Source organism: Cervus elaphus, chromosome 11 (assembly GCF_910594005.1).
Source record: "Cervus elaphus chromosome 11, mCerEla1.1, whole genome shotgun sequence".
NCBI classification, from domain to species: domain Eukaryota; kingdom Metazoa; phylum Chordata; class Mammalia; order Artiodactyla; family Cervidae; genus Cervus; species Cervus elaphus.
Genome location: NC_057825.1, coordinates 55,936,497 through 55,959,472, shown reverse-complemented (window position 1 = coordinate 55,959,472; position 22,976 = coordinate 55,936,497). Strand labels below are relative to the sequence as shown.

General features: G+C 42.8%; 2 protein-coding genes across 2 annotated transcripts in view; one reads left to right on the top strand and one right to left on the bottom strand.

Annotated features, from left to right (window-relative positions):
* Window positions 1–3,451, bottom strand: part of PTCD3 (pentatricopeptide repeat domain 3) — a 28,013-nt gene extending 24,562 nt beyond the window's left edge. Inside the window, exons 1-3 of the mRNA XM_043917801.1 lie at window positions 3,332–3,451; window positions 1,676–1,728; window positions 1,530–1,566 (exon numbers count right to left, since the gene is read on the bottom strand). Coding sequence (XP_043773736.1) covers window positions 1,530–1,566; window positions 1,676–1,728; window positions 3,332–3,435 — 194 coding nt within the window. The 5' untranslated portion in view covers window positions 3,436–3,451. The remainder of the gene's footprint in view (window positions 1–1,529; window positions 1,567–1,675; window positions 1,729–3,331) is intronic.
* A 337-nt stretch (window positions 3,452–3,788) lies between these two features.
* POLR1A (RNA polymerase I subunit A) overlaps window positions 3,789–22,976 on the top strand; it is an 84,136-nt gene continuing 64,948 nt past the window's right edge. The window contains exons 1-8 of the mRNA XM_043917800.1: window positions 3,789–3,977; window positions 10,153–10,357; window positions 11,463–11,612; window positions 15,268–15,375; window positions 16,501–16,586; window positions 16,983–17,086; window positions 22,042–22,128; window positions 22,756–22,861. Coding sequence (XP_043773735.1) covers window positions 3,901–3,977; window positions 10,153–10,357; window positions 11,463–11,612; window positions 15,268–15,375; window positions 16,501–16,586; window positions 16,983–17,086; window positions 22,042–22,128; window positions 22,756–22,861 — 923 coding nt within the window. The 5' untranslated portion in view covers window positions 3,789–3,900. The remainder of the gene's footprint in view (window positions 3,978–10,152; window positions 10,358–11,462; window positions 11,613–15,267; window positions 15,376–16,500; window positions 16,587–16,982; window positions 17,087–22,041; window positions 22,129–22,755; window positions 22,862–22,976) is intronic.

The following is a 22,976-nucleotide window of genomic DNA, read 5'->3' as shown; positions in this document are numbered from 1 at the left end:
TGCCAATAAAATCATCTGACCCATTTTAAGGTACAGTTAAACAGCATTTTCAATAAAGAAAAGTCAAAGTCACTCAGTTGTGTCTGACTCTTTAGGTTGGAATTCTCCAGGCCAGAATACTGGAGTGGGTAGCCTTCCCCATCTCCAGGGGATCTTCTTAATCCAGAGATCGAACCCAGGTCTCCGGCACTGCAGGTGGATTTTTTACCAGTTGAGCCACCAAGGAAGCAATAAAGTATAAAATATGCACTCTAACTAGACTGTAGGCCATCTGAACACACCCTCAATACACTTCCTCTCTTGTATTCCCCGTGGGACCTTTGTCAGAAGGGAAAGAGGCACAATGAGTTGGTAAAGCACGCTGGACAGGAATGCCCTTCAAGAAATGCCTCATTCAAGCTTATGTATATTCCTATTCTGATCTTGGCTCTGATTCTCTGGCCCGCGTTTTAGTCACTGGGTCATATCAGACTCTTTGCTACCCCGTGGACTATAGACCACCAGGCTCCTCTGTCTATGGGATTTCCCAGGCAAGAATACTGGAGTGGGTTGCCATTTCCTTCTCGAGGGGATCTTCCCGACCTAGGGCTTGAACCCACATCTCTTGCATTGGCAGGCAGATTCTTTACCACTGAGCCACTAGGGAAGGTAAAAATGAATCTGAATATATCCATACAATAAAATACTATGTAATCATTCAAAATTAAAATCAGAGTACAGAACAGTACGTCCAACAAATCACTACTAAACTAAATGTCCACATACAACTTATATATAAAAGGTTATACGGCAGAACTTTAAAATAATAGCTGCCATCTACTGAGATCTGATTATGTGGCAGTAACTGTTGAAATGCTCATGTAGTCCTCTGAGGCAGGTAGTATACTACCCACATTCTACTATGGCAAAGACAGATTAAGCAACTTGCCTTTGAATACAGTGATTGGTGGTAATTTTATTTCCTTTTTGCATGTTCAATTTATCCCACTCCCCTTTTGGCAATAATCATTAATTTAAGAGAGCTTTTTCTTTTTTTTAAATGAGTCTGAATTTTCAAGTCATACTCAAAAAAGACCTAGTTTTTTGAAGGATCTTTCAATGCATTCAGTAATATCATTACTCTATGAATTTTTGTAAGTTTTAATTCTTACATATTCAACAAATGCTGACAAATAAGGCAATTTGTTCCAGGATCTATCAAGTGGGTTAAAAAAGCTAAATTTTGAGGGTACACCATTTACCTACTAAGGACCATAAAGATAATTCTTTTTTGGGTCTCCTAACAATGTGAAACCTCCTTAAGAAAGAAAAACAGAAATTATTCTAATAATGATACTCATGACTGACCATCACTACATAAATATTAACCCAAACTTAGTTCAGATAGGTCTTTTAACTCTTAAGTAAATCTCACTCCCCATTCACTCACTACTCTCTACCTCCAATTGCTATTCCTGTCACTGGCTTCTTAGCTAACAACGATTCTCATAAGCACTTAACCATGTTTTGAATGAACGCTGAATACTCACCAAGTTTTCTTTTTTGGAATAACTACTTCTTCAGTCCCTTAATTCAAAAAATAAAACAAAAGCAAATCAGTTTCCAATACTACTATTATAAAGAAGTATAATGCATTAACATAAAAATGGAGTTATTTCAATACATTTTTATATACCTGCTATATCAGCTCCTTCAACCTTTGGGACAGCTGCACTTCCAGAATAAAATCTGTAATAAATAAATAAATAAAAGCTCTAAAGCTAATACTCATTAATGAACTTTCCAGCTCACCCCCAACTATGTGCAACTGAGCCAAAATTTTCCAGTTACCATGGGTCAAACTGATTGGATAATTCATGTCAAGGTATGCTGAGACGACATGGCCTCAATGGCAAGTTCAAAACCATTTCAAAATAAGTACAAAATACAGATATAATAGGGCCAACAATTTTTAAAATCAGGCAGTCTCATTAAATAAAATCATAGGAAAAAAAAGAAAAATTTAGTAGTACTTTAACATTTTAACAGCTGACCTGAAATATGAAGGACTTTCAACTCTGAAGACCTAAAACACTGGGGCTAAAAGAAATGATTCAATGGGCTCCTGATTATACATGGATGATGATCTAATGATCATAATGATCTAATGATAATAAAAGACAAAAGCCATTTAAAGCAAATTATGAAACTAAGATCACCATGGTTTTTCATTCCACTTCCTTCAACACTCAGGAATGTACCAAATACCTGTATCCTAATATAAACTTGGAACTGTTATTCTTTTTTTAACCCAAAATATAGAACCACTGACCCCTGAATGAGTTTTAAAATGTTATCACGTTAAAAAAAAATAAAGTCAACATACCACACAGATCACATATACTATCTTGTAAGTATTTTCCTCCTAAACAGCACTGATACCCTTCAGAAAACTGTCAAGATGTGACTAAGATAGAAAATTACTTCCTTTACTGGTTTTGGTATCCAGTGTCCTCTTAAATCATCCCCTCTCTGCACTACCTGGTGGAGCGTTTTCTCTTTTGTGAGCCGAGTTGAGGGAAGGCCTTAATATAAAATGTATACTGTAAATTACACAACTCACGTATTCCTCACTGTTTTTCCATGGCTGCTACTAGCTCCAGTCTACACATAAGGAATTTGTCTACTATCACCTAGCAAAGGAAACGTAAACATCCAATCTAAAATTAGGTTACTTCCAACTTTAAGAAGCAATTGCTGGCTTTTATACTTCCACAACGCTATTGCTTGTGGAACAAGCAAACACAAATGATACATGTGCCAAGTTTTAACAATCACAGCGATTTCATTCAGATTGTGTTCACATCTTTTGGGCTTTCCTGTTTTTAAGAACACTTGGAAAATTTCTTCCGTCAAACATCCCCAAAACAAACAGGGGAACTCGTAAACTGCCTTTAATTTGGGAAAACCTGATTTTCCCCCGTTCCTCCCGTGTGGGACAAAACGAGTAAGGGCGGATAAAGTTTTCCTTTTTTAAAAAATACGTGGAACGGGGTGATTAATAGCCACACTTATTAGAATGCAGGATCCCCAACAGAAGAATCCTAATCTTCCCAAAAGTTTAAACCCCGGGGTAGGCCAGCCAAGTAAGAAATCTCCACCCCAAAAAAGCGCGTTTGGAGCCCTTGCTCAAAAACGTGCCGCACCGCGTGCTGGCTTGCCGGGTCGCGCGGCCACAAGCGCGCGCATTCCGCTCCACCGCATCTAGTTTCCCAGCACTAAGGGGGAAAGGGGATACAAAGAGCCAAGGTAATCCCGGTTCTTTCTCATGGGTTCTCCAAGCTCCTCTTACCTGCTACTAGGGGTCCGTCCACAGAGACCTGCCCGCCGAGCCGTCAGCGGTACGCAAAGCCCACAGCTGACCCTCAGCCACCTTGCGGACGCCACGGACGCCATATTTGGCGTCTTCGCATAGTATGCTGGGAAAGCACGCCCTCCACTTTAAGGCGGGAGGTGGCAGGTGGGCGGGGAATAGCTCGGCTATTGGCTGAGACGGAACAACAAGAAATCAATCATAAAATAGGTTACAAGCTCATGGTTTGAAAGACTTTGCTTCAGAAGTTAAAGGCTCAGTAGGCCTCATTTCCCTCGAAGGTCTTTCCTAAAATATTATGTTAATTTCTTATATGTGTTCGATTATTTTCAAAATACAGGGGCGCGCGAGAGTCGTGAAATTATTTTCTACCCCCCCCCCTCCGAGCGGAAATGATATGGTCCCTGTAAATCTCCTTAAGGCGAGCCTTTCTCGCGCGCAAGCGCAGTTTAAAATCACATGGTGGCCGACAGGAGGTTGTGTGAAAAGTACAACAGTGGTGACTGGGCCGTTTCTCTGGCTGTAGGAGCTCGGAACTGACCTGGAGGATGTTGGGCTCAAAGAACATGCCCTGGCGGCGGCTGCAGGGCATTTCCTTCGGGATGTATTCGGCCGAAGAACTCAAGTAAGGAGTTGGTGGGAAGCATGCAAGAGCCTCTTGGGGTCGGGGCCGTAAACTACTGTTACCAGCAGGTCATGCGCCCAGTTTCTCCTCAGAGTCCATTGCTGTGTAGCGCATGGCCTGCTGGGACCTATAGTTCGGGGAACGTCTGGGGCTAGTGAGCAACGCCTAGAGTGGCTGGTTTGCATTTGGGTAAGTGGAGGTTCCCAGGTGGAAGCGTTGTCGTCCGCCAGTCTCCTCGTTAAATCAGCCTGGTTTGTGGAGTTACTGTAATGTCTCTGACGTAGTTTATTAAGCGCACAATGAGTCTTACAAACAAACTCTTGTTTGTAAGATGCTTACGCCTCAAGACTCAGTTCATGGGACAACTTCTTGGTTGGACCGGCTATATTCTCTGCCTAGTTACTAATACTAAATCAAAAAGACCCTCTTAAGTCCTCATTTTCGTCACCGTAGCGTTTGACAGAACTTTATTGTTTTCAGGTTCTTCTATTTCTGTGACATGTATTGTTTCCTTCCTGACTCAGTTTATCAACCCACTAACATTTATTGATCATCCAGTTTTTGCCAGGCACTAAGCTAGGTGTTCATGAAAAGTGAAAATGTTAGTCTCTCAGTCCTGTTCAACTCATTGCCACCATGTGAACTGTAGCCCGCCAGGCTCCTCTGCCCATGGAATTCTCCAGGCAAGAATACTGGGGTGGGTTGCCCTTCCCTTCACTTGAGGATCTTCCCGACCTAGGGATCGAACCCAGGTCTCTTACATTGCAGGTAGATTCTTTACCGTCTGAGCCGCATTCCTGACGCACTGGTGGACAGGGTCCTTGCATTCAGTGGCTTATATTCGAATTCATCTCAGTCTCTTTAGCTGATTCCTCTTTTCCTTAAATTTTGCTGTTCCTTGAAATTCTATTCTATTCAAATAGCTTTTCTTTTCCAAAATGTCCTCCCTAGACAGTTTCACCACTTTCATGATCTGTACTCTCAAATTTAAATCTCCAACCCAAATTTCTTTCCCTGTTTTTCAGACTTGTTTTTTTCAGCTGCAGTTGGACATCTCTATTTGAATTTCACACTGAGATCTTAAACTCAAATATCAAAAACTCAACAGCTATCCCTACAGGGAGAGAGAACTTGCCCCTCCAAAATGGTATACCTTAATCTAGTGCAAAATGTTCACTATTTTGTGACAGGGCTGTAATTTTAGACCCATTTCTCCTGACATCGCATTTGCTTATTGGGTTCTTATTGTGTGTCATCTATAATTTCTTTGTTCTCTACCCTCCTTTTCTTCAGACTGTATCTCTTGTTTGAATTGTCTTTTTCTTCTGTCTCCCTGCCCTTACACCACTCCAGCGCATCGTCTACCTTGCTGTTAAAATTATTCTTCCAAAGTGCAAATGTGATGATGCCCCTATTCTCCTTAAAATTCTCCAAAGGCTTTCCATTTCCCTCAGGTAAATGATACTTTCTTAGCTTAGCCTACAGGTTTACCCATGATCAGGCCAGTGCTGATTTTAGGTATAACATCATCCCTTCTTTTGCCCTACTAAACCACTTGCACATTCCATAAACTGCCATCAGGTTTCATCATCTGTGCCTTTCTTCAAGCTGTTTCCTCCACGTGCATTATCCTGTCTACCAGAGGGATCTACTTCCCTGCTCTTACCCCACCGCCCCTCCTTGGAGGCACCTGGAGAGCATCTCTTACAGTGAAAGCGCAGCTCAACTTCCCTCATTTCTGAGATCTTTCCGCAACTAGTACAGTTGTGTCATGGTTCCTCGATTACTTTTTGTGCTTATTTGTATTTTTGTCTCTCTCCACTGGCCTTTCTTTTATCCTCAACTCTCATGACTGACTGGATGAATAAACTGAGCTACAACAGTATGCTGCTCCTGAAATTTCAACTGTATCATCACTAGCCATAAATTGATACTATTTCATTCAAAAGCAATAGAATTGATTTTTTTAGAAGTGAATTGTGGAGTTTTCAGAGAACTGCGTGAGTAAATTTATACCCATTACTAACATTTGATCTATTTGAGTCTAGGGTTGATAAATTTCAGTAATTATGCTACCTTTTGTTGTGCTAGATTCTAGTAACTTCCTAGATCACTTGGAGTAAGAGCCAGGTCCTTAAAATGGCCTAGAAAGGTCATTCTGGCCTCTGGTATTTCTCTGAACTTACCTCTGTACTCACCCTGGCCTCCTAGCTGTTCCCAGAGTGCCATAGGCACACATCTATCTCAGGACCTTTGCACTCCCTGCTTCTCCCTCCTGTGAGGGTGACCTCCTGTGACGGCCGGATCCGTCATCTTCAGGCCTTTGTTCAAGTATAAGCTTCTCAGTACGGACTCGCCCCAGTCATTGGCCCACTCTATCATCCTCCCCCTTTTCTGCTTACTTTTCTTCATAGCATTTTCTTCCATCTAATAAACTATGTGCTTACTAATTTTTGTTTTTGTCTTCCTGCTTTCAATAGGATGTAAAGCCCATGAGCACAGGGACTCTTGTCTGTTTTCCCAGCATCTAAAAGTGTGTCTGGCACTTTAAAAGCATTATTTGTTAAGTGCGTGCATGGGTGGGCGGAGGAGCTATCTCTTCAGCTCTTGGGCCTCTCCATTTTTACTACAACCATTTGTGAGGGTGACTCTAGTTATAGGAGAGGAAATTCCTTTCCAGAGAATAAGGTGACTCTAGGAGGCAGCAAAGGTCATACTGAAACCCAAGTTTGTTAGCCTTAAACTCTGTTCTCTCCGGTGGAATTCTTGCTGGTTGCCCTTCCTCTACATTCCATTCCTGCAATAATTAGAGGAATTTTCTCCTTTTCCTCAGCTAGAGAGAGGAGCTTTGTTCCTTAACATGGAAAGACTGAGGATGAAGCCAAAAACATACATTCAGTTTTGGATATGAGCTCTTTGTATAGTCTTTACAAGCACAGGACACAATTCTGCCAATTGGCACAGGTCTGTGCTGGACCCACCTACCTACTCTTTTTCTATCATTATAGGCTCCAGGCAAGGGAAGTGAAGTACCAACTTAGGGAACATGATAGATAGAGGATCTAGTGGTAAAAGCTTTGCACCCAGACCTAATTAGTGTTTGCCTTATTCTAATTAGTTTGTGTTTGCCTGATGCAGTAAATATTTTTCTTATTTATAATTCCAGTTAAGTTTTAGAGCTCCAAGTAAAATGAGAGACAAAAATGTAGATGAATATTTCTCCAAGTCTAGTGAAGAATGATTTAGCCTGAAGGTAGTGGGAGAAAATAGTAATAGTAGTGAGTTTAAATCATTAAAAAATTTTAAACTATGCAAACAATATCATCAAGAAAGTGAAAAGATAGGACTCAGACAAAGTATGTGCAAATCATATGTCTGATAAAACACACATGTTCAGAATATATAAAGCAGTCTTGCAACTCAGTAATAAAAAAGCAAATAACCCAGTTAAAAAATAGGTAAAGAATTTGAATAAACATTTCTCCAAAGAGAGTATACCAGTGGCCAATAGGTACATGGAGAGATGCTCACCATCATTAGTCATCAAAACCACAGTGAGATACTACCTCATACCTGCTAAGATGACTGGAAACAGAAAGATCACAAAATATGCTGGCAAGAATTTGGAGAAATTAGAGCCTTGCTGTGGAGAAGGCAATGGCAACCCACTCCAGTACTCTTGCCTGGAAAATTCCATGGATGGAGGAGCCTGGTAGGCTACAGTCCATGGGGTTGCAAAGAGTCGGACACGACTGAGTGACTTCACTTTCTTTCTATAGTTCCTTTTGGAGAAGGAAATGGCAACTCACTCCAGTGTTCTTGCCTGGAGAATGCCATGGACGGAGGGGTCTGGTGGGTTGCAGTCTATGGTGTTGCAAGGAGTCGGACGCAACTAAGCAACTAACACACACACGCAGAGCCTCGGTGTATTGCTGCTGGGAATATAAAATGGTGCAGCCGCTTTGGAAAACAGTCTGTCAGTGTCTCAAAAAAGTTAAACATAGAGTTACCATGTAACTCAGCACTTCCATTCCTTGGTATATATCCATGAGAAATAGACAAAATATATTCACACAGCAACTTGTATGCAGAAGTTTCTGTCAACATTATTTATAATAGCCAAAGTGTAAAAGTAAGCCAATAAAAGTGGTATAGCCATACAGTGAAATATGGTGTGTACGTCCTCAGTCTCTCAGTCATGTCCAACTCCTTGCAGCCACATGGACTGTAGCCCGCCAGGCTCCTCTGCCCGTGGGGTTCTCTAGGCAAGAATACTGGAGTGGGTTGCCATTTCCTACTCCAGGAAACCTTCCCGATCCAGGAATCGAACCCTAATATGTTATATCTCTTGCGTTGGCAGGCAAATTCTTTACCACTAACGCCACCTGAGAAGCCCAAAATGGAATATTATTTGGCTATTAAAAAAAAAAAAAGAAAAGTATAGATACAGGCTATGACGTGGATGAGCCTTAAAAATATGCAAGGAATTCCCTGGTGGTCCAGTGACCAAGACTTTGTGCTACCAGTGCAGGGGGCCTGGGTTCAGTCAGGGAGTTAGGTCCTGTGTGGTACAACTAAGAGTAGCATAGCCAAAATAAATAAAAATAAATATTTTAAAAATGCATGCAAATAATAAGCCAGCTATAAGAGACCACATATCACATGATTTCATTTATGTGAAATGTCTAGATGGGCAAGTCTCTGGAGACAAAAAGTAAATAAGTTACTGCCTAGGACTAATGGAGGGAGGTAGAGATGGGTGGAGAGTGACTGCTAATGTGTATACGATTTCTTTTAGAGTACGAAATGACTACCCACCCAGTATTCTTGCCTGGGAAATCCCATGGACAGGGGAGCCAGGCAGGCTATACTCCATGGGATTGCAAAGAGCCGGGCACGACTGAGTGCTAACACTTGCCCTTTTTTGAACTGTGTGGGCTTTGGCATTAGGTCTGGTCTACATCTTTCTCCTACCTTCAACACCACCTCTGCCATTCTGGGCTTTGTCACCTGGATTAAATCACCTGACCACTCTAAGCCTTTGTTCCTCTGAAAAACGGGTATTATAATGCCTGTCTCACACATGCACCCCAGTGTTCATCACAGCACTGTTTATAATAGCCAGGACATGGAAGCAACCTAGATGCCCATCAGCAGACGAATGGATAAGGAAGCTATGGTACATATACACAATGGAATATTACTCAGCCATTAAAAAGAATTCACTTGAATCAGTTCTCATGAGATGGGTGAAACTGGAGCCCATTATACAGAGTGAAGTAAGCCAGAAAGATAAACACCAATACAGTATACTAACGCATATATATGGAATTTAGAAAGATGGTAACGATAACCCTATATGCAAAACAGAAAAAGAGACACAGATGTACAGAACAGACTTTTGGACTCTGTGGGAGAAGGCGAGGGTGGGATGTTCTGAGAGAAGAGCACTGAAACAAGTATACTATCAAGGGTGAAACAGATCACCAGCCCAGGTTGGATGCATGAGACAAGTGCTCAGGGCTGGTGCACAGGGGAGACCCAGAGGGATCGGGTAGAGAGGGAGGCGGGAGCGGGGATCAGGATGGGGAATACATGTAAATCCATGGCTGATTCATGTCAATGAATGATAAAAACCACTACAATATTGTAAAGTAATTAGCCTCCAACTGATAAAAATAAATGAAAAAATATATATATAATGCCTGTCTCGGAGGGTTAAAGTCACACACATGCGTGCATGCTCAGTCATGTCAGACTCTTTTGTGACCCCATGGACTATAGCCCCCCAGGCTCCTCTGTCCATGGAATTTTCCAGGCAAGAGTACTGGAAAATCCTGGGTAGCTTGCTGCTTATAGAGCATTTGCTATGTAGTGAGTACCTAAGTCCTTCGTATGAAGCCTTCCAGTGTGCTCTGTTAGTGCAAGATGTGTACTAAATCTGGCTTTCAGAGACGTTACCACTCACTCTTCTTCATTCAGCCCCTGCTGTATGCAGACTCTGTGCTAAGTGCTGAGCTGCAGTGAGGAGCAAGGCAGACACCAAGTCTGCCCTCTGGAGCTGTCAGTGCAGCTAAGGATCCGGATATTAAATCACGAATTTGTAAGTGCTGAAGAGGAAACATCTGAGAAGTTGGGTAACCTTAGTCTTCCCTGGTGGTTTTTATCTCCTTAGGAAATTAAGCGTGAAGTCCATTACGAACCCTCGGTACCTGGATAGCCTGGGGAACCCCTCAGTGAATGGCCTGTATGATTTAGCTCTGGGCCCCGCCGACTCCAAAGAGGTGTGCTCTACCTGCGTGCAGGACTTCACCAACTGCTCTGGGCACCTGGGCCACATCGAGCTCCCGCTCACCGTGTACAACCCTCTCCTCTTCGATGTAAGTCCTGACCCGGCCACCCAGGCCACGTGGGTCTCAGGGCTGCGGGTGGGACTCGTGAGTGCCGGCCCGCTCCTCAGGGCAGGTGTCTCAGGAGGAGGTTAGCTCCAGACGCTCTGAGTGAAAGTGCTCTTTACTTTGAGATTTAAAACCTGGAGGAGCCAGGTTAGCCTCTAGCCCTGCCTAGACGAACTTAACTGCACAATAAATGTAATATGCTTGAATCATACAGAAACCATCCCCTCCCACCCCATCGTCTGTGGAAAAATTGTCTTCCATGAAAACATTCCCTGGTGCCAAAAAGGTTGGGGACCACTGCCATTGACGACTTTGGAATTCTCTAGGCCTCCCTGAGGCCTTCAGGTGGATTTGTAGGCTCTTGCTTAGTGACGGGAGGAACAGAGCACCAGAAGGCCCAGCGCTGAGTTGAGAATGATGACCGTCCAGTCCTACTTAGACACTTCCAGCTTCTTAACATCGGTTAACTCAGCCTCCGGGATTCACTTTAAGCTACTCAGATTAGTGTACATGGATGTGATTTTTGTCTTAATTGTATTAGGGGAAGAGGAATGTCTTGTTAAATACTAAGTATTTTAAACGTTAAATATTTAAATAATTTTCAATATTTAATTATTAAATTTAGTATTTCAATAAAATAAAGGTAGTTCCCTACCTCAGATCCAAAGTAAAGTTCTAATGTTAATGGGTTAAAATAAAACTGTGAGTGAAAAATACAGAAGAATATCTGTTAAGTTCTTAAGGCGAAGAAGGACTTTCCAGGTACATAGGATGAGATGGAATTCTTTTTCTTTTCCCCCCATACCCCAGCCCCAGCAACCCAGGGCTGCCCTGTCGCTCATGGTTAAAAAAGGGCAGCCACTGAGGGGGCTGATGACCCCAGTTATGCTCCATCACACATGCTCTGGTATTGTAGCCTGCCACGCCCAGGCAAGGTGGGGGCTCAAAGGCAACAGGTCAAAGTGGAATTCTTAAAGAGGTAAACTGCTCACATAGAAACAAAAATTGTAAGTATGTATGTTGAAAATCAGTTTGACTGCTAACATCACTTTCTAATATCCTGTCTCTGTTTATTCCCTCTCTTCAGAAACTCTACCTATTGCTCCGGGGCTCCTGTTTAAACTGTCACATGCTGACCTGCCCCCGGGCTGTGGTTCACCTCTTACTCTGCCAACTGAGAGTCCTGGAAGTTGGGGCCCTGCAAGCAGTGTATGAGCTGGAGAGAATTCTCTACAGGGTAGGTGATGTGACTGTCCTGGGAACCAGACAAGCTGGAGCAGAGGGCACAAGAGCTGTTTGTGTGTGAATAGTCCCCTGAGAATAGTCACCAGGGCCTTCCCTGGTGGTCCAGTAGTAATGCAGGGTTCAGTCCCTGGTCTGGGAAGATTCCACATGCCTTGGAACAGCTAAGCCTGTGTGCCACAACTGCTGAACCCACACTCTAGAGCCTAAGCTCTGCAACAAGAGAAGCCACTGCAATGAGAAGCCCCGAGCACCACAACTAGAGAGGAGCCCCCACTCGCTGCCCCCACATGCACAGCAACCAAAACCCTATGCAGCCAAAGAAAGGTCCCCAGAATTCTGGAGCTTTAAGTCTTGTGACTGGGTACAAATAACTAGGCTTGAAAACATGAAGCTATAAGAGTAATTAAAGAAATGTTTGTGAAAGCAACATACAAATACAATTTTACCCATCAGTGAGCTTTTTGCCCCCCAAACCCAGGATCCAACCAAAGATCATGCATCGCTTTAGATGATTATATCTCTTTGGTCTGCTTTCATGTAAGGTATTTTAATACAGGGAATTCCTTTGCTTGACAATGACTTTTTTGAAGACATAAGACTAGTTGTCTTGTGGACTTCTCACATTCTGGATTTGTCTGATTATTTCCTCATGAGATTCACATTTCGGTAAGATTATACCTACCTGATGTAGGATCCTTTGTATTGCATTATTTTAGGAGGCACCTGCTGTCCAGTTGTTCTGCTACTGGTAACGCAGGGTTTGGTGATTTGGAGTGGATGGTGACCACCAGATCTCTATGTTGTAAAGAGGCATTCTCTTCGTGATTAATAATAACCTGGTGCTATTATAAATATCTTATTCATGATTAATAATTAATAACCTGGTAAAAAGTGAAAGTGTCAGTCACTCAGTCGTGTCCGACTCTTTGCAACCCTATGGACTGTAGCCCACCAGACTCCTCTGTCCATGAATTCTCCAGGCAAGAATACTGGAGTCGGTTGCCATTTCCTTCTCCAGGGAATCTTCCCAACCCAGGATTGAACCCAAGTCTCCTGTGTTGCAGACTGATTCTTTACTGTCTAAGCGACCAGGGATAACCTGGTGTTATTATAAAAATCTTATTTAAAGTTCATTTCCAGTTGGTAGATCAAAATATTACTCACTTTTGTATGAAATAACCTGGTTAAAGGGTTTCATCAATTCTGATAATATATTTGTAGATTTTTTTCAGATTTTTAACACACTCATATTACTTGTGAATAATAGCAATTGTACTTCTTTTCAGCCTTTAAATGTTTCATTTTTTGTTCAGACCTTGTTAGGTGCCTAGGACCTACATGACTTTGTTCAAGGGGCAGCATGCATCCTTGTCTTGTTTCTTGTCACAAAGGGAAACCCTTCACCTTTCCTCTTCCCCTCCCCTTTCCTGAATAATTCAATCTTAATGACATTAGGTGAGCAGAGCAGGTAGGCTTCCACACAGAGATGTGACCTGGTGTGGGTTGTCAGAGCCCAAACGAGGTGAGAAAAGCATTCAAAACAAGACCATATGTGTGTGTGCATGTGGCTAAAAAACTAATCTCAGGTCAGATTTGTCCAAGAGAGAGCTTGTGTGAGAGAGAGAAAAGGGTTTTCTTAAACCTTTACTCAGAGTAAATTATACTTTTTTTAGGAATCCCAGGTGGCCCTAGTGGTGGTAAAAAAAAAACCCACCTGCCAGGGCAGGAGACGTGAGATGTGGGTTCCATCCTGGGTCGAGAAAATCCCTCAAGAAGGAAATGGCAACCCACTCCAGTATTCTTGCCTGGGAAATCCCTTGGACAGAGGAGCCTGGTGGGCTATGGTCCATAGGGTTGCACAGAGTTGGACACGACTGAAACGATTTACCATGCAGGAATTTGTCCATTTTGTCTAAAGTGTCAAATCTGTTGGCATAAAATTATTCAGGATGCCCACTACCTTAAAATATTTTGGGGTGAAGTATACACACAGAAATGCATTAACTATACACACAGTCAGAGTTTTAAAGTAACCATCACTGGTATGAGCACCTTCAACATCAAACTATAGTCCTTATTTCCAGAAACTTCTTCTCTTTCTCCTCCTGGTGTGCTTATCTTTGACAGTTTGTCATTGTACTTGCTTCCCTGGTGGCTCAGTGGTAAAGAATTTGCCTGCCAATGTAGGAGATGTGGTTTTAATCCCTGGGTCAGGAAGGTCTCCTGGGGAAGGAAATGGCAACCCACTCCAGCATTCTTGCCTGGGAAATCCCATGGACAGAGAAGTCTGATAGGCTACAGTCCATGGGGTCACATAGAGTCTCACACAACTTAGCAACAACACTGTACTTAGCAAATTCTTTGTAGAAATAATTTGAGGTCTAGGATGCTGCCCCTTTTCTCCAGAGAGGCTTCCTATTGCTTCTGCCCTGTGCTTGGTGACCTGGGACCATCAGAGTCCACAGTCAAGGCTGAAGACTCCCTGGACTGCAGGCCATGGGTATCCAGGTGTTCTGTTCCAGGGCTCATCTAGTTCCTAGGGACACAGCCCTTAGGGTCCCCAGCTTCCCATGTTTGTGGGATGTGATGTGGCAGGAAGATACTTTGTTTGATACCTGTCCTTTCACTAACTCTAGGCTTTGATTTCTGTCCCATTCATCATTTAAGACCTTCAGAATGAAAAGTTCAAAATAACTCGATTGTAAAATGTTTCTGAGGCCACGCTGCCATGTTGTACAGCTCCAAGGAGCATCCCACATCTGTCAGCATCTTCCCCGGAGGGACATAGCTACGCTGAAGGCTGCCCCAGAGCTGGGCAGTGCAGCAGCCCTTGGCCCCTGGGCTCTTTGACCTGAATCCCCATTTTCCCTTTATTATGGCCTGGTTATCCCTCTCAGTTCTGACAACTCTTCAGAACTTTACATTTAAAAAAATATTTTATCCTGTTTTTTGGTTTTTTTTTTTTCACTTCTTCATTTGGTCTTAATAATCTGTGTGCTGTGCTGTGCTTAGTCACTCAGTCATGTGTGACTCTTTGCAATCCCATGGATTGTAGCCCACCAGACTGCTCTGTCCGTTGGGATTCTTCAGGCAAGAATACTGGAATGGGTTGCAATGCCCTCCTCCAGGGGATCTTCCCGACCCAGGGATTGCACCCAGGTCTCCAGCATTGCAGGCAGATTCTTTACCGTCTGAGCCACCAGGGAAGCCTTAATAATCTAGCCCACTACCATTGGAAGCTGAATAGTCTCATTTATATATGTTTATTTATTTATTTGGTCATGCTGTGTCTGGTGTGGCAGGTGGGATCTTCAGTCTTTGTTGTGACATGTGGACTCTTGGTTGTGGTATGTGGGATCTAGTTCCCTGACCAGGGATCGAACCTGGGCCCCCTGCATTGGGAACTTGGAGTCTTAGTCACAGGACCACCAGCGAAGTCCCAGGACATTCTCAATTTAGATTTGTTTTTTTTTTTTTTTAACCAGCAACATGACCAAACTGTTTTGAAAAGGCACCACAGCAGCCCTGAGGTTTCTCCTTTCTCTCCCCTCAGATAAAGCTTTCCCTGCCTTGGAGAGGCTGCCCCTGGTGCTGCTCGTCACGCACTTGCTTTACTTTGATCACATGGTTTTTCTCTTGTTTTTCAGTTTCTGGAAGAAAATGCTGATCCTACTGCCTGTGAAATTCAGGAAGAGCTAGAACAATATACAATCAAAATCCTGCAGAACAACCTCCTGGGATCCCAGGGTGCACAAGTGAGTTTTCCCATCTCTCTGTTCCCTGAGCACTTGGTTTTTAGCATAATTATCACAATTCCCGCTGCACTGTCTTCAAGTTATCCCTTGGCTCAAATCATAAAGAATCCCCCTGCCATGCAGGAGACCCAGGTTTGATCCCTCGGTCGGAAGGATCCCCTGGAGCAGGAAATGGCAACCCACTCCAGTATTCTTGCCTGGAGAATCCCATGGACAGAGAAGCCTGGCGGGCTACAGTTCATAGGGTTGCAAAGAGTCAAACACTTTTTTTTTTTTTGGCTTCCCAAAGCAGACCTGGGTCAGCTTTGAATCCCAGCTCTGCCTCTCTTGAAGTCTGTGACCTTGTAAGTTACATAACTGTCCCCAAGCCACTTGTTCCTCATCTTTGATGCCTGCCTGTAGAATTGAGGAGAAGGTTAGAAGAAATTAGGTGCTTTGGGTACAGTGTCCAGTGAGGTTCTGGTTTACGTCTCACTTGGAGAATGAGGCGCATGTCCTGTTCTTGTCTCTCTTTCCAATGCTAAGTGACCACTGCCTCCCCATTCCACCATAGCATCTGTGTAAGTGTTGATTTGTTCAGCGAATGAACGGTGTAGGTAATCAACCTGCAGGGCTAATCCTGAGATCTGGTTCACCTAATGCCCAAGTTTCACACCAGAGATTATGACTTAATTGGTCTGGGTTGGGGCCCCACGGAGGGTGGGTACAAAAGCCCCCAGAGTGGGTCTCGTTTGCAGAACTAGCTCCGAGCCACTAGTGTTGCTTAACTGTGAATGTGCCTTCCCTCAGAGCCCTGAGGTCCATCCAGGGGAGATAGCAGCTGCTGTCTCAGGTTTAATTTAAAATTAAAGTAGCATTTATTGATCCTTGCTGTCTTCCAAGCCTACCACTGCCTTCATGATCTCTTCATCTTAGTAACAGCTTGGTAAGTTTCCCCTATTATGAATGAGGAAACTTGAAAGAAGTCGCTTATTGACAGTGTTTGGTTATGTTAGAGTTTTGTGGAGAATTTTAAGAAATGGGGTGGCTTCCTCTGATTTTTCAATAAAAGGTGAAAACTACAAAATGTATTCCTACTAGATTCTCTTCAGGATCGCACTCAGGTTTTTTGACTTTTTTTAACAGGTGAAAAATGTCTGTGAGAGCAGGAGCAAACTCATCTCTGTCTTCTGGAAGGTACATATGACCGCTAAGAGATGTCCCCACTGCAAGTGAGTCCTAGGCACTTCCCCTCTGATTTTTTTAAATTTTATTTTATGGATGTATAGTTGATTTACTATTTTGTGTTAATTTCTGCTATATAGCAAAGTTATTTGGTTGTATACATATATATGTATTCTTTTTCATATTTTTTCATTATGGTTATTGTAGGATATTGAATATCATTCTCTGTGCCGTTTATCCATTTTATATATAATAGTTTGCATCTGCTAATCCCAAATTCCCAATTCTTCCCTCACCTACCTGCCCTCTCCCTTGGCAACCACAGGTCTCTTTAAATCTGTGAGTCTGTTTTTGTTTCTTAGGTATGTTCATTTGTATCATATCTTCGATTTTACATTGTTGGGTTTTTTTTTTTCTCTCCTCACAACTGTCCTCATGTCTAGAACTGGGCGGTCAGTGGTCCGAAAGGAGCACAATAGCAAACTGACCATCACATATCCAGCCATGGTGCACAGGAGAGCTGACCAGAAGGACACCGAACCCCAGGGTAAGCAGGCCCGGGGCGGCCCTCGGTGTGTTTTTCACATGTGACCATCAGACGTGTCCCAAGACTTGGGGATCCCTTGTCCTCTGTACCACATGCTTCTTGGCTGCGTGTTTGTGGTGGGCCAGCAGAGATGGTGGGTGTCCAGGGTCTTAGGAGCAATGGGCATCCTGGTGCATGCTCAGTCCTGGCCGCTAGTGTAGAACCACTAGGCTACAGTGCGAGGCAGTGCCCCACAGCCTGAAGGAGGCACCTCTTGCCACAGGTGGTCAGTGTTCTGACAGATTTTTGAGGAAGAAGTTAAGAAATTTACTTGGTAAATAGTTCAAACCATTTGGTTGTCAAACAAGTGTGGATATATTTTGAACTAAAATGTAGGTGAGGGACATTTTCCTTGGTGGTCCAGTGGTTAAGAATCTACCTTCCAATGCAGAGGACGCTGGTTCCATTCCTGGTCCAGGAGATAAGATCCCACATGCCTCGGGACAACTCAGCCTGCGTGCCACAACTATAAAGCCCATGCACCACAACAAAGACCTAGCGCAGCCAAAATAAAAATATATATATATTTAAAAATAAAAAATGTAGGTGAATTTAAAAAAAAAACTGTGAGCATCTAAAGAACATTAGCGCCTCCTGCAGGCTGCTCCTAGCTGTCCTCTCAGATCCCTGGAGTAGAGTGTCTCCCCCTCAGCTCTGCTCTCCCCTTAGGGGTACCTGGGAGGAAAATTGAGAGACTTAGTACTCCTGCTTTTTCATTTTTGTAGTTTTAAGTTTGTTTAACAATGCTTTCTGGTTTTTCTTCTGAAGTAGTACAGATTAAATAAGATTTTCCATTTGAAATATTGAGCCCAGTGCCTGCTATGTTGAATATGCTATGTAGATACTGGCCATTCATTTTTTATTATAATGAGTCAGTGTGCCAGGGAAGAAAAAACATCACCTGTTTTGGACACCTTGTGCCTACGTGCATGCCAAGTCGCCTCAGTTGTGCCCGACTCTTTTCAGCCCCATGGACTGTAGCTTACCAGGCCCAGGCTCCTCTGTCCATGGGATTCTCCAGGCAAGAATACTGGAGTTGGTTGCCATGCCCTCTTCCAGGGGATCTTCCCGACCCAGGGATCGAACCCAAGTCTCTTGCATCTGCACTGGCAGGTATATTCTTTACCAGGGATCCACCAGGGAAGCCCTTTCAACACATGAATCTTGAGGAAATATAAACATTTAGACCATAATATAGCAAACTTATTTATTACTTTAAAATAAATCTTCTATTTTAGACTAATTTTTAGATGTATAGAAGAATTGCAGACATGTTGCAGAAATTCCTATGTGTTTTTTACTCAGTTTGCCCTGATGAAACATCTCAGATCACCATGGTGCGTTTATCAAAACTAAGAAATTAACATTGGTATACTACTGTTAACTGACCCGCAAACTTTGTTTGACCGTCACCAGTTTATCCAGTGTGCGCTTGGTTGGTCAGTCATGTCTGACTCTTTGTGACCCCATGGACTGTAACCTGCATTGGCAGGTGGATTCTTTACCTTCTGAGCCATTGGGAAGCCCGGTTCATCCAGTAATGTCCTCCTTTTGTTCCAGGATCCAGTCCAGGATACTACACTGCATTTAGAAAGTCTGTTTAATGCTTAACCATTAACAGACACAAGGATGGATTTTTCTACACTATACATAGCCCTTAAAACAATTTTTAAGGTTGGAAACTGCTACTCTAGACTTCAGGGCACTTTAGGGAATATTCATAGATTGAGAAGAAGGGTGGTCAGAATTCTAGAGGATAACTATTTGGGGCAAATATCTAACAGTTAGGCAGCCTTTAAGCGCCTTTGCCAAACCAATTCTTTGGAGTAATTGTCACTGCAACTACGAGAATATGATGGTGCCAACCAAAATCCTGTGCCTCAGAAACAAGTCAGCAGAGGTCTTGGATGGTTTTTGGATTGGATTGGTAGTATTTAGCAGGCATTTATTTGTTGGGTGCTCAGCCTTATGCCCAGGAACATCCTGTGGCTGAGCCCAGTGCCAAGCTGGGGACCTGACCTTGTGGCCTCCATTCTCAGGGAAGGCTGCGGGTGAGGCAGGTCAGTTACTGGGAGAGGTGATGCAGAGGCAGGTAGGCATTTGGACAAATGATCTGGCCACACCCCTAGTATCTAATGGGGCCACGCAGTCAGGCCTGTGCTCAGTGGTCCCCACGTACTCCTGATCTAACTAGGAGTGCTGTTAGCTTGTGAAATTCACACACAACCAGTGTGCTATTCAAGTCCCATTATGCCTGCTAGCGTTTTCAAGTGAGACATCTTAACAGCCAAGGTGCTTCGCCCAGCATGATCCAATCTTCCCCACTGTTTGACTTCCCAACTTTTTTTTCCTTTCATACAGGAGCTCTTAGAGCTAAACTAAATACACGTTATAGCTGTTCTGAAGTCCTATGGAAGCAGATTTCATTTTTTTTTTTTAAACAAGATCAGCGGATAGTATTTTTTTCTTAATATTCATTTTTATTCATTTATTTGGCAGTACCAGGTCTTAGTTGTGGCATGCGAACTCTTGGCTGTGGCATGTGGGATCTAGTTCCCTGACTAGGGATGGAACCCGGGCCCCCTGCGTTGGGAGCACGGAGTCTTAGCCACTGGACCACCAGGGAAGTTCCTGGGGCAAATAGCATTTTTGCAGGCTCAGAAAGTTCCTGGTTAGGAAGGGTGCAGTCCATGTGAGGAGGTGGCATTCTGCAAGCCTCTTCTGACTCAAACCCAGTGAATGAATGACCTCCATCTGCCTTAATAGAGGTTAAACTGTGCTGGGGCCACTTCGTGCAATAGCAGCTCTGAGTCAGGAGCTGAAGAGAGCTACCAGATGCCGCTCATCTTCCTCAGCTCATCAAGCCAGCTTAGTGAGAAAGAAGTTTCCAGAAATGCCCACAAAATTGTCCTTTAGGTTAATGGGGTCTTTTCTCCCCACTGAACACCCATAGCTTCCTATGTCTGGTTTATCCCCAAAGGTCAGAGTGTCTCTCCATTGCATTCCCCACACTTCCTTCAACTGTATTAACTGGTTGAAATGTTTTGCTTTTATAAGAATCAAAATTTTAAATGTGTTAACTCTTGACCTAGCAGTCCTGCTTTTATGATCTTATCCTAAGAATTATGCGTGCCCACAGTATTAAGTAGTTTTGAATTGGAAACAGCTCAAATGCCTGTTAGTAGAGACTAATTAAATAAATTATGGCACATCTTATTAATTGTTTTCTAAGTTACAGATTTCTATAAAAACTTTCCATGATATATCTTCTACAGTTGGTAAAGAAACCAAGTAGAGAATTAGAGGTGAATGAAGCTGGGTTTTACAAGTAAGAGTGGGGTTTTAAAATATAGATTATCTTATAGTATTTTGAACATGTATATTTAAGCCAGTGAACACTTAGTATCTGCTGGGTCCTAGATGCTGTTAATTGTTAGGAACACAGGCAAGACACAGTTTCTACCCTGATAAGTGCATTAAAAAAAAAAATATTGAGTGATTTTGTGGGGAGAGGTAGGGTGCTGAGCCACAGGGCTTGTGGGATCTTAGTTCCCTGACCAGGGGTCAAAGCCAGGCCCTCGGCAGTGAGAGCACTGAGTCCTAATCACTAGACTGGCAGGAAATTCCCAAGCAGTGTGTAATTTGAATGAATGTGTTCCAAAAGAGGTTGATAGTTTTGACAGGAGGGGATACTCACCACTATACCAAGGCTGAAGTTGATAGTCTTGAACCTGGAGGTCACATTACTCACTTTCTTAATCATCTGAATGCTTGGGGCCACACTTCCTGAATGTGACTTACTCTAGGAGTGGCTGATAAAAGAGTATCTCAAAGTGATCTTGCTTAATCTGAGAAATCAAGAATCATCTACTTATCGCCAGCGTGATAGTTGTAAGAAGAAACTGAATATACATTTACCTGTAAAAATGTTCATCTTCATTTATCCATAATTCTCCTGCTGTGAACCTTTCTGGTAAAAGCCATGTGCATAAAGCTATTTATCACAGTGTGACTTATAATAGTAAAAAAAAATTGGGGTCAGCTCAGATGTCCAACTATTAGAGTGTGGTTAAGTCATTTACAAAACATCCTCTCAGGAATATCATGCTGCAATTAAAAATGATGGTGAGGGACTTCGATGGTGGTCCAGTGGTTAAGAATCCACCTTGCAGTGCAGGGGATGTGGGTTCAATCCCTGATTGGGCACGAAGATCCCATGTGGCACGAAGATCCCATGTGCCACGAAGCAAGTAAGCCTGCACACTGTAACAGAAGATCCTGTGTGCCGCCACTAAGTGACCCGATACAGCCAGATAAATAAATAAAATAAAAACGATGGTGAGACAAAAGCTATAGGGCAACATGCAGAAATGCTCATAAGATGACACTAAATGAGCAAAGTGGTACAAAGTAAATCCACACCTGAAATTATAATGATCTAAAACTGCATAAACCAAAGGACCAGAAAAGAATATTTAAAAGTGGTCATGGTGATAACATGATATAATTGTGGGTGATTTTTTTTTCCCCTTTGGCTCTACCTTTTAGGTTTCATACAATAGTTGTTTGGTTTCATTACTTGAAAAATAAGGGGGTAAATATCCACCGCACAGAGTAGGTTGTCCTAGAGATTGACTTTTTTAAAAAAATATTTATTTATTTTAATTTGTTTCTTTGGCTGCCTCAGATCTTAGTTGAAGCATGTGGGATCTCGTTCTCCTACCCAGGATCAAACCCAAGTCCCCTGCGTTGTGAGTGTGGAGCCTTAGCCACTGGACCACTATGGAAGTCTCTAGAAATTGATTTTTTGGTCAGATTGCAGGCTTGGAGGAGTGGGGAAAGGAATTGATAAATCGCATTACGGAAAGAGTGCCTCTAATTGACTTACTGTGCTCTATTACCCTCTTCCACTCCAGGAATTGAGGAAGCTCAGATGGGAAAACGAGGATACCTGACACCTTCCAGTGCTCAAGAACATCTCATAGCTCTTTGGAAAAATGAAGGTGCTGTACCAGGCTGAAGAAACAGCCCATTGACTTCCTGGACTCCTTTACCCTGCCTTTTTATTTTTTCAAAATTGTGATTCTTGTAGAGCTCTCCTGAAACTGAACCATAGATTTGGGGCAGGCTTCAGGGTACATTGTCATTGATGATTTATAGTGTGGAAAAAGTCTTTATTCCTTGAACCATGAACTTGATGATTACTGTAACTGAGCCTGATCATTAAATGATAGCTGTGGGTGGGTATCGCTTAATACAGTTTGACATGTGTCTTGAAGGTGCAGTGTAACTCACCTTATTTTTTTTAATGTATTTTATTTGCTTATTTGTTTTTATTATTGTTTTTTAATATTACATTTTTATTTGTTTATTTTTTTCACTGCATCATGTGGCATGTGGGATTTTGGTTCCCTGACCAGGGATGGAACCTTCGCCCCTTGCAGTGGAAGCGCAGAGTCTTAACCACTGGACCGCCAGGCAGTTCCTTCATTAGTTTTTATGAAGACACATGGGATCTTACTCTCCCTATTGTCCTATATTCTGGGTTTTTTGTAAAAATTTTTGTGGTCATCCTTCCATGCTCTTAACGTATAGGTTTAAATGATCTTTTTGATTTATTTCAAACACAGGGTTCTTTCTGAATTACCTTTTTTTGGGACTGGAAGATGTTGGCATGGAGTCCGGGTTCAACCCTAGTATGTTCTTTCTGGATTTCTTGGTGGTACCACCCTCAAGGTAATACCCTTTCATTGGCTTTATTTCACCTGAAAAAGGTTTATGAAATAATTGAATAATGACCTCTGGGAGAGAAAGGAAGGGTCAAAGGTGCTGAAAAATAGAGCAGCAGTTC